Genomic DNA, 13,694 nt, shown 5'->3' on the forward strand with positions numbered 1-13,694 from the left:
GGGTAGTAAACTTACCAAAATATTAATAATGGTTATCTTTAGTTCTTAGAATTGCAGGTGATTTTTATATTTCTAATTTAACTATTTTTGTATACTTATATCAACCAATTTCCAATCAGTGTTCTAAAATCATGTCCTCAGATATTCCAAAAATATCACTAACCAGCAAGATCACTGCTGATAGCCATAAGCAAGGGAAATTTATTTCAACTCAAAAGCCTGTTCTCTAACACATCTCCAATTGTCTATTCTACCAAGAAAAGTTCTCACATTAGAACATCTAGCCTGCTTGTTTGATGTCTTATTTAATTATTGGTTTTAGAATTAGTGAAGCCACACAAGTTTCCACTTACCTGGGTTGGATGTGTACTGCATTGCAATCATTAGCATGGATGATGCAGAGAGATTAACATGGGCAGGTACACCTTCTCTCCTTGAGGAACCCACTGAAACCAAATGGTTTTTGATTAGACACAATTTAATCTTTATAAATACTTGATACTTTGCACAGAGAATGAATGCTAAGAAGGAACTTTTTTAAAAAGTTCCAATCAAGTCAATGGAAGTTTTGTACAAATAAAACCATAAAATTTGTCCTGGCATACAATTAGCTTTGTTGTCATTATCCACAGTAAAATTTAGTGAGAATCTACAAGAAGAAGAAATAATGCCAGAATGTGATGTCATGGCTTTCTCAGAGTTGTACTTAAACGTGATTTCTACTCCTAAGATGTTTATATCTAGACAGAAAAGAAAGAACAAACAGAATCCTCTATGTGCCCAGATATAAAGACATGCTGAAGGTTATTCCAATAACAAAGTAAAAGTAGAAGGTTTTTAAACCCAACTTGAATGTATTAACTTTTAGAGATGCAGATGAAATAATAGTTTACTTATAATATATATCTTATTAGTTTAGTAACAATACAAATTTTAAATTATGTATATTATTAAAATACATTAATTTAAAAGTTATTTCAACTCTCACATATCATTAAACAGTTTTATCCGAACCTTCACATGTATGTAACTTCATCACCAGTGTCCTCACTACCATGAGAACCACTTTCTTAGTTTTCCAGAGCTTACCATCTTCGTATCCATCTGAGTTGTTTGAACAAAAGCACTTTTTGAATCTGTGAATAACACTGCCGCTGAACATTTCACTCTATGCCAACAAGTATTCAAGCACAAAGCCAAGTCGGCTCCTTCAAAATCCATCTTACAGCTGTATAATCACAGTCTGCACTTACAAACTGAGTTTAAGACATCTTTAAGTGGCTTGTGTATGATGACATCAAACATTATATTAAATTTGTCTCTTTTTTTTAAATAGAGTGTATCAGGTAACTCCTTTAAGTATTCAAAACTAGCGCTGATGGAAGTTGTTTTGGGTAATATGCCGTCTCCCAAGAGGACTTTCTTATTTCAAAGACAATGACTGAGAGAGGATCCACAGTAAGAGAAACTTTATTAGGACTCACTCAAATATCAAGTAAATTCCTCTTTTCTCAGGGACAATTGCAGAAGTACTCTTTGTACTTCAGCTTGTGTAACACACTGTCAATCATGAACAGAAGAGTGTGCAGAGAGTATAAAACTCTCGAAAATCAGTTCTCAATTCCTACCATAATAGAGAGGACCACTGACATGCGCAATAAGAAGAAAGCAGATAACCTCAAAATCTGCTTTATTTTGTTTCACATTAAAGTACAATATCTCACCTACATCCAAAAGGGATAAGACAACTTAAAATAAAACACACATATAATAGAGTCATTAAAAGATTTGTCATATAATAGAGGAGACAAAGAAGATTTAACACGATTTTTTTTTTTTACATAAAGAACTTTGAGCACCATAGAGGACAGTGACCTTTATAACAACTTTACAGAAACAAACAAACAAACAAAATGCATCTATAATTAAGCTCTGTTTACCCAACTTGGCTTGTATTAATCACTTGCAGCTGAGCTGCTGCTGGCCCACCAAGCAGGTGACATTCAGGTGGATGGATTAGTTTGGCTATGCAATATAAACAAGTATTGGGAATTAGACAAAGATGTGGAGATCGGTTCTCTGCTCTTAAATGGTTAAGTTGATTCATAATATATGATTACTCAAGGAAAAAGAACTTTGTGCCAAATTCTAAAGAACAAGATGCAGTTGCTCTCACACTTCAGCCAGGGAGCTTGTCCAAAGCCAGCTTCTTGAGGACCCGTATCTGGAGATGCTATTTCGGTCAGTTTTGGAAGCAGGAAACTATGTGTTTAATTAATAAACACACCACATTATTCTGATGCAACCTGGTATTGGATCTCCTTTTGAAGAGTACTATTAGAGGGATGAGAGATAAGAAATGAAATGCCCAGTAAGGTGTCCAGGGGTGGGAGGAATAGTTGCATGCCCTTGTGCCTTTTGTTTAGAAAAGAAAAAAGAAAGTCTTGTCTCAGATATATTCCAGAAAAAAATTATATATATATATATATATATATATATATATATACACACACACATACACACACACATACACACACACATATACATTCCTTTTGGGACAAGTCCTTTCACCTTTGTTTAAATTCATCTCAAAATTTTTTTCTTATTCCTAGGGAATCAAATTTTTTAATAGTAAGCATTTCTCAACAATGAAAACTACTATTAAGGGAGGCTGAGAGCCACTGTACCTGGAGGCCTTTAACAATGGGAGAGATGCCCAAATGTCTCAGATGATTTAGGTGAAGTCTATTTGGAGAATGGCCCAAATGGCTCAGCCACCTTTGGCTGTCCCTGTGACCCCTACAAATCCATGCTCTCCTTCAAGTATGACCAGCCATAAAGCCAAAAGCATCCCCCTAGCTCAAGCCCTAGGAAATTGGCTCCAATACATATATAAACAGACGGCGCTTTGCAATTTCCTAGCCTTCCAACAGACTGAATAAAATCACCACAATTTTCATTTAATAAACATGCACAGGCACACATCATTTATTGAATCTTGTTAAAAAGGCATGATGTCAACAGATGTACAGCTTGTCCCCATGAGGGTGTGAAAAGCCAAAACTACACACACTAGAAGGGAGAAGATAATTAATCAAAATAAGAAAACTTTACATTTAATACTGTGCTCAGGAAATACAATTAAAAATCTTCGGTCCTATTCCCTATTCCCCCACCACCACCAGAACAGTCATTACCATCATTGCTTCCCTCCATGAATAATAACAATACTTTAATATGTTCCTGCATTTTATAGTTCCTAATGTATTATCACGTACAGCTCTTATATTATTCTCACCCCCCCAAAAAGGAAGCATATGGGAAAAGCCATTTTATAAAAGAGAGATCATTTGCATGAAAGCACCAATCTGATTATCAGGACTACGGTCCAAGTCACCTGACCTCATAAGTAACGAATGCTCTGGTCATTCATCCAGAGTGTTTGTTTTTCAGTATCTCCCAGGTACCAGGCCCTGGGGGCTACAGTGGCAAAGACAGGTGAGTCTCTGTCCTTATGGACTTTAGATGCTAGAGCTGTGTTATCCAGTATGGTGGTCACAGTCACAAGGGACTATTGAAATTTAAATTCATTAAAATCAGATAAAGTTAAAAATTCAGTTCCTCAGTCTCACTAGATGCATTTCAGGTGCTCAGGAGCCACACGGGGCTAGTGGCTCCTTTATTGGGCAGCACAGAATCTTAAATGTTTTTCGAGAACATTTCCGTCATCGTAGGGAGTTCTGTGGACAGTGCTGCTCTACAGGAAAGGGCAAGCAGATACCTGTGGCGAAACAGAAAGCAGAGCAAGGGGACAGACAGAAAGTGATGGGAGGCCTCATTTTAGCCCGAGGGTAAGGAAGGGCATCTCGAAAGATGGGGCTGGTGCGTGAGGTGAGACCTAAAGAAAGTAAGGAAGCAAATCATGGGATTGCTTAGGAGAAGGACATCTGAGACAGAGGATAAAGCAAAGAGTGAGCGCAAAATCTTAGTACCTTTATGAAAATGCAGAATGCTGAGGCTGAGGCTCCTAGAGCAGAGTGAACACAAGGAGACGGTGATAAAAGCAAGAAGGTAGGCAGGGGCCAGATCACAGAGGACCCTGTGGGCCAACCAGGGAAGGATGCTCAGTTTGATTTGTAAGAGTGATGGGAAGCTAGGTGGGTTTGCTGAAGAAAGTGGCATGATCTGATTAACATGTTCAAAGGACAGCTCTGGTTTTCTTTATTTTATTTATTTTAATTTTTTTATTTTTTTCAGAAACTAAGTCTCGCTCTGTCACCCAGGGTGGAGTGCAGTGGCATGATCATAGCTCACTGCAACCTTGAACTCCTGGGCTCAAGTGATCCTCCCACCTCAGCCTTCCAAGTAGGTGTGTGCCACCACACCTGGCTAACTTTTTTAATTTTTTTTTAGAGATGGGGGTCTCCCTATATTGATCAGGCTGGTCTTCAATTCCTGGGCTCACAAGATCCTCCTGCCTCAGCCTCCCAAGTAGCTAGGACCACAGGCATGCACCACTGCACCTGGCCAGCTCTGGCTTTTTGGTAGAGAACAGACAGTAGGAGGCCTAAGAGGGGAAACAGGGAGACCAGTGCAGAAGCTGCTGGACTGGTCTAGATCAGTGGTCCCCAACCTCTTTGGCACCAGGAACTGGTTTCATGGAAGACAATTTTTCCACAGGATGGGGGGGTGCAGGGCACAGCTCAGGTGGCCTAGTTCCTAACAGGCCATGGCCCAGGGGTTGGGCACCACAGGTATAGATGACAGCTGGTGGTAAGAAGTGGTCTGAATTGGTATATAATGAAATAAGCTCCACTGGCCTCATATTTTTCTAAAGGGTGTAGGTAAGGAAGTCATCTGGGAAGCAGAAACATGCTCTCGTGCCAGTTTTACCATATGACAGAACCATTTCCTGTGATTTGCCAGACTGCATTGCCTGGCTTAACAAGTGGTCTCTCCTCTACTCAGGCCTCCTGTTTATGTGAGCAGAGGGAATTGTGTTCCATGAAACCAGGTTTGAGCATAAGATATCCGTGCCTTCAGGAGGGCATATCAGTTAAACATAAAAGGAAGACTAAGACAACATGACCTCAAAGTCTATGCAGCACTAAGTATTTGCAGATTGGTAGATGAGTGAAAAATCAGAGACAGAATGCCCATCAACACTACAGAAGTCTTCTGTCAAGTCTCTATGAGTTTAAAACCTGCTATAATAATTATTGCTATTCTACAAAAAACTCTAGAAGAAGAAAATCTTGAGCCCCAGCACATGGCCTCTTACCTCAAGCAATATATAAGATGACAAAATTTTAAGACAACGTATGAACTTCAACAGAACATTGGAATTAGTTGCAACGTGATTTGACATGTCTATATTTGACTGTGCACTTGGTCTGTTATACACTTGCAAACAGTATTCAAAGGCTATTCCCATATGTTATCTTATGGTCTTCACAACAAATATGGGATGTAGACAGGAAGTTAGGATTATTCACCATCTTACAGCTAAGGAAACTAAAGATGGAAGAGGTTAAGAGACTTGCCAACAGTCGAAGAACTACATCTCGGCTCTTCTAAAACAATCACTAGCTAATAAAATAGATTGTACATATTAACGATTATTTAAGTATGATTAATATTTTTCATTTTTTTACTGTCTTTTTTCCTATGTGTTAGTCTTTGGGAGATTATAGAAACATAACACACATACTCTATAGTAGTAGCAATAGAACAAAAAAATGATCCAGGGCCAATGATCTGGAACCGGATACTCAGTGAAGTTATACAATTGCTTTTAAATCAATGCAAAGATTTGAGCGAACCTTTATTTTTCCTGAGGAAAAGTGACTTTTTGAGAAAATTTAAGTTGGAAAAGAAACCAGATGAGACTGTACACTCCAGGATACGAGGATACACTAGAAACATCTTGAACTGATATAATTGTTCAGTTTTGTTATTATCTTTAAATAATACACCAATTAACGTCCATTTAGAATCAGTTTTTTCTCTTCTCTGCCAAAGCATCATCTGCTAAACATCCACTTTCAATTTGGTCCATAAATCACAAATTCTCTATTGGAAAAAGAGGGGTTTCTATGGTGACATGCAAATGACTTTTTCAATTCTTAGTAACTCCCTTAATGTATTTTTTATAAACAAGCATAAAGCATACTGCACACATTTGGAATAAAGAGAAATACATTTTCTTTATGGAAGGAGTTAAAAAGAAAAGCTGTGTCAAAGGAAAATTTTATAATAAATAAACTAAAGTTTGCTCTGCAGAACCTCAAAGGAGTTATTTAAAAGTAAAAGCCTAGTGCTTGGTTTATTGACAAAGATGGCAAGGAGGACGTATCTGATACACACGCGGGCCTCTTACTCTGCAGGAACTGCAACACCTCATTAGGCCCAGAACTTCATCTTCAAGATCCTAAACGATCAAACCATTTAACACCAGAAAACTGTCCATGTTTTACGTTTGAGCTCATGAATACCACATCAAAGAGATAAAAGCCTTTTTGTCTTAAAGACTTTATCAGGCACTCAGAAAATGCACCATCCTTCATCCTAACAATTCAGTCCTGAAATAAAAATATTCTGGGAGAAGTTAAATGCTCCTGTCTTGTTTTGGTCAGAATTTCTAGACACTGAAACAACTACCAAAAAAAGAAACAACGTGGATAAAATAAACAGACACACATTGTCGCATCGATCCATTTTAATCTGATTTCTCTGGAACCAGATCCCTTCTATCTGTGGATGTGTCTTTGTATCTATCTACCTTGTGCAATAACAACTGCAAAGGGAACGCCTGAATGGCAATAGAATTTGCTGTAAAGGTTGGCACTACAATTTATTTTCAAAGATTTCAAGATGACAAAGATTGGCTACTATTGAACCACGCAAATGGTGATAAGAAAAGAAAGTCAAAACTAAGAGACTAAAACTAGGGCAACAAAATAAACACATGAACCAGACCAATCATTGGATTAGAGGAAGATAATGTGTCTCTTATATAAAATAAGATTGATGTTATTTAAACTAGAATTTACTATGCCAGAAATAATCTTGGGGAGTGAATATTTTTTTTCAAACCCCTCCTTTATGGTTGAAAAAAATGGTGTCTCAGGGACATGAAGCGACTTGTTGATACCTTTAAATGAACATCAAGTTACTTCATTATTCTCCTCAGTTGCCAAGGTTTGTACCTTTACATAAGTAAGGATTCTAACGTGACTACCAGTTGTGTTTTGGGGTCTGTGTTTCTAATTAAGTAGAAATTAATAATCAAGTGTAAAGAAACAAATTGCCAGATGTCACAATACTTGATCGATCTTAAATATAACTTCAGAGGCCTGATGTTTTCAATGCCTCTCCCAAAATTATTAACTTATTCCTAAGAAGTAGGAGTTCAGTAAATTAGATTAATTATTAGAAACATACAGCCTCACCTGCCATTCTTCAAAAAAACAAAAATTTCTATGCCTAAGTTTAACAGTTAACATTAGTTACTTTTAAAAATATTACTATGTAATTCTAAGACTACATCCATAAGTAAGTACTTGTCAGTAAGGTTACACAGAGCAATAAAAAGAGAATGATCAAATATTCTATAACTTGAATGGTATGATCAGTCTGCTAATTTTTTCAGATTGCTATATAATTTAGGCAGAAGTCAGACTCTTTGCTGGAAAGACAAGAAAATTTAAAAAATTATAATTCCATAGCTAAAATTAAACTTGAGCATAAAATAAGCAAATGTAGTTCAGAGCAACAACTTTAATAAGATAAGTACATAAAATTAAAATGGTGAACAATGATCTCTAGGAGTTGAATGCAACCAATAAAGGTATTTTTCTAGAATAAGAGTTGAGGGAAAGAGAGAAAGAGACTAACACATCACATACTAGGCATTCCACTAGCACTTTACCGGTGTTCCAGGTTAATCATCTTAATTATCACAACAACCCCGTGAAGTAGCTATTATTAATTGTCATTCTCACTGAACAGGTAAGAAACAGAAAGTTAAATAACTTGCCTAAAATCACATAGCTATCTGGTGGCTGAGCTGTGATATGAATCTAGATCTGTTTGACTCCTAAACCCACAATCTTTTCAGATTATCCACTGGAACATAGATTGATCCACATCCACTGGAACATAGATTGATCCACAATCCCTTTCTTTAAAAAATAATTTAGAAGGATTTTGGTCATAAAACCACTACTTAACTTTTCTTTTTCTATTTTCTCTCATGTCTGGAAAGCCTACAGAATTAAGTCTATAAAAGTAAAATGAATTCAAATCAGTTCTATGTTTATAACTGTCCCTTGACATGAGTTGCAGGCTTTAGGTTTTTTCAAAGTGTTTCCATAGATTTGGACTCATTTTATCATCACAACACCCCTGCAAGGGAGTGCTGATGGGACTGTCATTCTGCAGATGAGGTTTCAACTGTGTGAGTTGCCCAGCATCTCACAGCAAATTAGGGACAGAGCTGGGACGAGACTCTACACATTGTGACTGTGTCTTGCTCTTTCTGTCACACCTTACTGCCTTCAGATGCAAAAGATAAGAATTTCTACATCTGAGACAACGCTAACTCCGACTTTTTTCTAAAGTGGCAAAAGATACTGTAATTTATACATAGGAAATATAGACCACCTTGATATGTCCTTTCTTCCTATTTTATAAGATCAAACTATGTGAATAAAACAATTCTAAGGTAAAATGGTCTTTCATTTCTTTGATTTTCACCATAATATTCATGCTGAAATGACAAATTTAAATCATAGCACACATATACAGTAAATGCATCCATTATAATCATGAAACTCTAAAAGAGCAAAAGCAATTTCCATTCATACAATTCACAAAAATAGTCTAGTATTAGGTGAGAATGAACTTACATATAGCCATTGGTAGAAAAGATGTGCTAAGATATTCAATAATATCCTTGTGCAGAAATGGAGGAAAGGTAGCTAATGTTGATATCATCGTGTAGGGCAAAGTACTCAGAATATCATCATTGAGAAAGGGTAGCAAACATGTAGTTGTATAAAATATCGACTGTCCAAGATCTACAAAACAAAATTGAGTAATCAGTCACTGAATATTTTGCAATCAACAAAATATGCTAATTTTATATTTTAAGTTTTAATGAACTGGTTTAAATTATAAGCAACTATTGTTTTCTTCCTATTAAGTGTTCTGAAACATACTACTTAGAATAGTGTGCTATGTATACAGTAGCTGGTCAATAAATATTTATATTAAGAAATATAAATATCTATTACACGAGCTTTTCATCCATGCCTTTCAATTTTCAGTAATACTTGGTATTCGTATTACTCCTTGATCTCATAAATTTAAAGCACCTCCCATGTGAAAATGAATTCTGAAATCCTTCCAGCATTTTTACCTGTATTACATTTTACACAAGACAACTGAGGCACGAAGAAGTTAGATTATTTGCCCAATGGAAGTTTTAGAAAAGTCAAGGGCAGGACTAGAAATAAAACAGGCTATTTCTGCTCTATGAACCAAATTGCGACGGTCCTGCATCTGAGTCCTGGGCAATGAGGTCATTTGCAACCTCTAGCAATGCAACAATTCGGCAAGTGCCTAAGAAAGGAAGCCATAAGCTGGTATTCCACGACCCGGGCATCTCGTCATTAGCTGTCATGGAAGTGCTACCTAATAATAATCTTTCTGTCAACATTTTTAAATGGGGATAATAATAATACCTACCTCACTTCATTAGGAGGACTGTTAGGAGATTTAAATGAGATAAATGTAAAGTGCTTAGCATAGCACATAATGTGCGCTCCACAAATATTAGCCACTATTATTAATATTAATAGTTACTATTACCTGTACAAGGAGTAAAAATAGAGGACATTCAAAAAACCATAACTCTTTAGCTTTAGAATGCATGTAGACCAAAGCTCAATACATTGAAGGTACATTGTGATTTTCATGGACCTCCCAAAATATAGGCCATCGGCTAAGACTCAACTTCAACCGTCTTCATATTCATTACTATAGAAAAGGATTAGACTCTTGTTTGCCGTGCAGCAGAGTTACCTTCTTAGCGTTACTTTGATTCCTAATGCTATTTCTGATTATCATTAGAATTAACATGCCATCTTAACATGCACATCAACTGACAACAGAGAAGGTCTGGCCACATCGCACACTGGGGAGCCAGAGTCAGTCAACCTTGGGCTCAAATCGATGAAATGGAAAATCCACAGGTGTTTTACTAAGAATTAAGTGAGGCTGTTTTCACTGAGATTTTTAGCTTAATTACAGAACATTAGCACTGAAAGGGGCCTGAGAGCCCACCTGGAGTATTTTTCTTATAAGGAAACTGAGGTCCAAAGATGGGTAGTGATTGCTCAAGATCACCTCAGAGTTAGTGGTTGAGCTGAGGCAAAAAGGCTGCCTAAGGCTCTCCCCGTGCAACACCCGGCCCAGTAGGAGGACACAGCCTCTAGGCATAGTGCAGTGGTTCTCAAATTCAGTGTGTCCACAGGGAGCTTGCTAAAATTCCAGATCCTCAGGACCCACCCCTTCAGGGATTCTTATTCAAATCCCAGGATGGGACCCACAATTCCATCTTCCAAACTCCCTAAGTGATTCTGAGGTTCTTCAGACCACTCTCAGAGAAACAATATTGCATGTTTCTCTAAACCATTCACTAAAATGGTCTAGTGAGTTTTTCTTTATCTTCTAAGCTCTATTATGCAGAACAAGAACACAATAGCTAAATATAATAACAATGAAGAATAAAGTCACAAAACAGCTGTAGGTGTAACAGCAAAAGTACAAATCTGCTTCCCTGAAATTGTCACAATTTACACATTAATTACAATTATATAGGTTGCAATTTACCAAATCAAATGTCTTTATCTTAATCAACGGCCTTTGAAGATAAAGGGCAGTTGCCCTAACACAGAGGACCAACCCAGGACCAGGCAGGTCCCCAGTGAGCTCAGAACTGTTTGTCACAAAGGAAAGGCACTGACAAGTTCACTGCCAAAGTAAGCTCTGCAGTCTTATGTTCAGAATGCTCTCATTCAAGTTCTGAGCTTGCAGAGGATCACAGTAAAAGTGGCTAGGCTTAAGATGGCTACAGAATCATACAATAAGCAACTTTACAAATTTCTACACTTTTTATATTCACTATAATACATAACTATAAATATATTAAAAAAACAAATTCAATACTCATTATTTCACCAATTTTATCTAAGTAGATTTTTTAAAAAAATTTTAAACTAGGAACACATCATACTAAATAAACCATTAAGCATTCTCTTAGGGGAGTTAAACATAACTAAAAGGCAAAATACCCCCACCACCCACCCATTTTCTAAAATTCCAATTTTTCTGTACAGTGAAACTTTGGTTATCGTACTTCCAGGGAACAAATTATCAGTGCTTTAAAGTTAAGACAACTAATGTGCATTTTCTGCAAAAACCCCCTTTCTTATCGCATGGTTTTCCATTTGATTCTCCCAAATATATATTGATAGTTAAGCAGTAGGATTACTGTAATCCTTTTTATGGACTGAAAGAATTTGGTAAGGAAGCAAGATAATAAAATTGGCTTAGCACACACAGTAGAAAGAGGGAAGAGTTGAGAAAAGAAGCCTGCTCTTAGGCTTCTACTCTAAGCACCACTAATACTGTATCCTGCATACATAATGCATACACATGTAGCACCACTGATACTACAGACTGTACACAGCATATAGCGCCACCATATACTGTGCCAACAATTTGTACAACATTTTGTTACAACTGTTGATGGTTAGTTACATTGGGAAGAGCTCTTAGAGATGACTTCTCATATAACCTTCTGACTTTTACGTCAGGAAAAATAAGTCCCAGAGCGTTTCTGTGATTTGTCCCCCAAAATCACAAAATCAGTCAGTGGATTAGAGTCTGCTTTTCAATCTCCACTTCTTACATGTTCTGGGTGCAAATTTTTAAATCTTAGCTCCCCAATCATAATTTCAACAAGAGTCCCCATGATAAGCCAATCAGGAGAGAAGAGAGAATTTCTTGTTATATTCTTTCTCCTTTCTCCAGCCCATTCTCCCCAGTACTGACCCACTTGGCTAGCATCCCTCTGGAAATACAACAGTGGAAAATGGTAGTATGGGAAACACCATAATCAAGTCTCAGGGTAAGAAAGGCTCTAACCACACAAAGCCCTTACAAGCAATTTATTACAATAACAGTCTCCAAGCCCCTTGCTCAGCATCATACATATTCATAAACATCCATATGTATTCCCAAAGGTTTCAGGGAAGTGCTCACCGTGTTGGCCATGCTGTAGTAAAGGAACTAGATCCAGGAGAGTCACCAAAGTCACGTAGAGGCCTTGGTAGTCCAAAGAAGGGTAGTCTGACAACTGAGCATCACGACTTTGCGGGCCGCGTTCTGAGGGAGCATCTCGCAGGACGCTGTAAAGGAGGGAGCGAGTAACAGTAGGGTTGATGGAACTGACCTGCGGTCTTAGAGATGGGGTGAGTGGGAATGGCACAGGAAAAAGACACATGGTCATGGGCACTGTCAAATTGGAGGCATCTTGGTTTTCCTTCTTCCCTGTGCGGGACAAAATGCTGTTGGGGGGACAAAGAAAAAAAAGAGACAACAAAGACACAAAGAACAGCACATTACATTGAAATGACACTCTAAAACAAATAATAAAACACCAGATACATCCCACATAAGATGCAATTGCTACGCCAGCAGGATCTACCAATCTAGTACTGGTCACATAGCTTCGTGCTCAGAGATACCAATAACACAAGGTTTACTTTGTGGGAGTTTCATTGCATCTCATGTGTTATCTGGTTAGTAAGGAGCAAAAATATAAAAATGCATGTTTCAGTGCCAAACCCATGTTTTGCAGTTTAGCAATTTGGTGAAGGAGAGGTTTCCTGGAAGGAAAAACAATGGCTTTATCTAATGAGTAAGGGCTCTTGTTCCTAATTACAAGGAGCTTTCAAAGGAAAAGACGTTTTAGGCAAGACTGGCTTCATCAGGTAAATAGAAACTTGCAAAATATAGGTATGGCACTTGCAGAAACATGTTTCAGCAAAGAATAAACATGTGTGTTTATTAAGAAAGTCTTAAAAATCACATGTTTATTGCATCAAAATAATGTCTATATGTATATTATGATACTGTTTCATGACATTCTGTCAGTATCATTTGAGATAATGAAGTTTAAACAGGCATATGAATTTAGAAATAATACATATTTCTAAAATGTTAGCTAAACTACATTAGAAAAGCTATAAAATAATATATAGTAGATGGTCCATAGCATATGTTTGTGAACTAATGATAATGGTTATTTATGTGTGTTTTTTTAATTTTGCATGTTGGGGAGGAAACATTTTATTTTATGAATACAAACAGTGGTTTATTAAATAGTTACCTTCAAAATTCTAAAGACTAAGCAAGCAGTACCTGTCATATAGCTGCACATCATAACAGTAAGATCTCATATATTACTACTGCTACTTACGTTATTATTCAACAAAACTCACTAAAAACTAAAGGAAAGATAATTTAGAAAGTTAAAAAAGTTTAATGGGAATAAAAATAAATTCTAAAAATAAATTGGTTTTCTTTTAGCCTTAATTTAAAAATAAAAACCTTTTAGTAAAAGC

At 36.9% G+C, this 13,694-nt stretch overlaps 1 protein-coding gene across 3 annotated transcripts in view; it reads right to left on the minus strand.

Annotated features, from left to right (window-relative positions):
* The window catches only part of UNC79 (unc-79 homolog, NALCN channel complex subunit), a 224,348-nt gene that overhangs the window by 169,699 nt on the left and 40,955 nt on the right, over positions 1-13,694 (minus strand). For 2 of the 3 annotated variants that reach the window (XM_045561661.1, XM_045561653.1), the window contains exons 3-5: positions 12,331-12,635; positions 8,910-9,080; positions 354-446 (exon numbers count right to left, since the gene is read on the minus strand). In XM_045561661.1, coding sequence (XP_045417617.1) covers positions 354-446; positions 8,910-9,080; positions 12,331-12,635 — 569 coding nt within the window. Of the gene's footprint in view, positions 1-353; positions 447-8,909; positions 9,081-12,330; positions 12,636-13,694 lie in introns of those variants that run through there. The other variant, XM_045561670.1, reaches the window with a different exon arrangement.

Source organism: Lemur catta, chromosome 1 (genome assembly GCF_020740605.2).
Source record: "Lemur catta isolate mLemCat1 chromosome 1, mLemCat1.pri, whole genome shotgun sequence".
NCBI lineage: Eukaryota > Metazoa > Chordata > Mammalia > Primates > Lemuridae > Lemur > Lemur catta.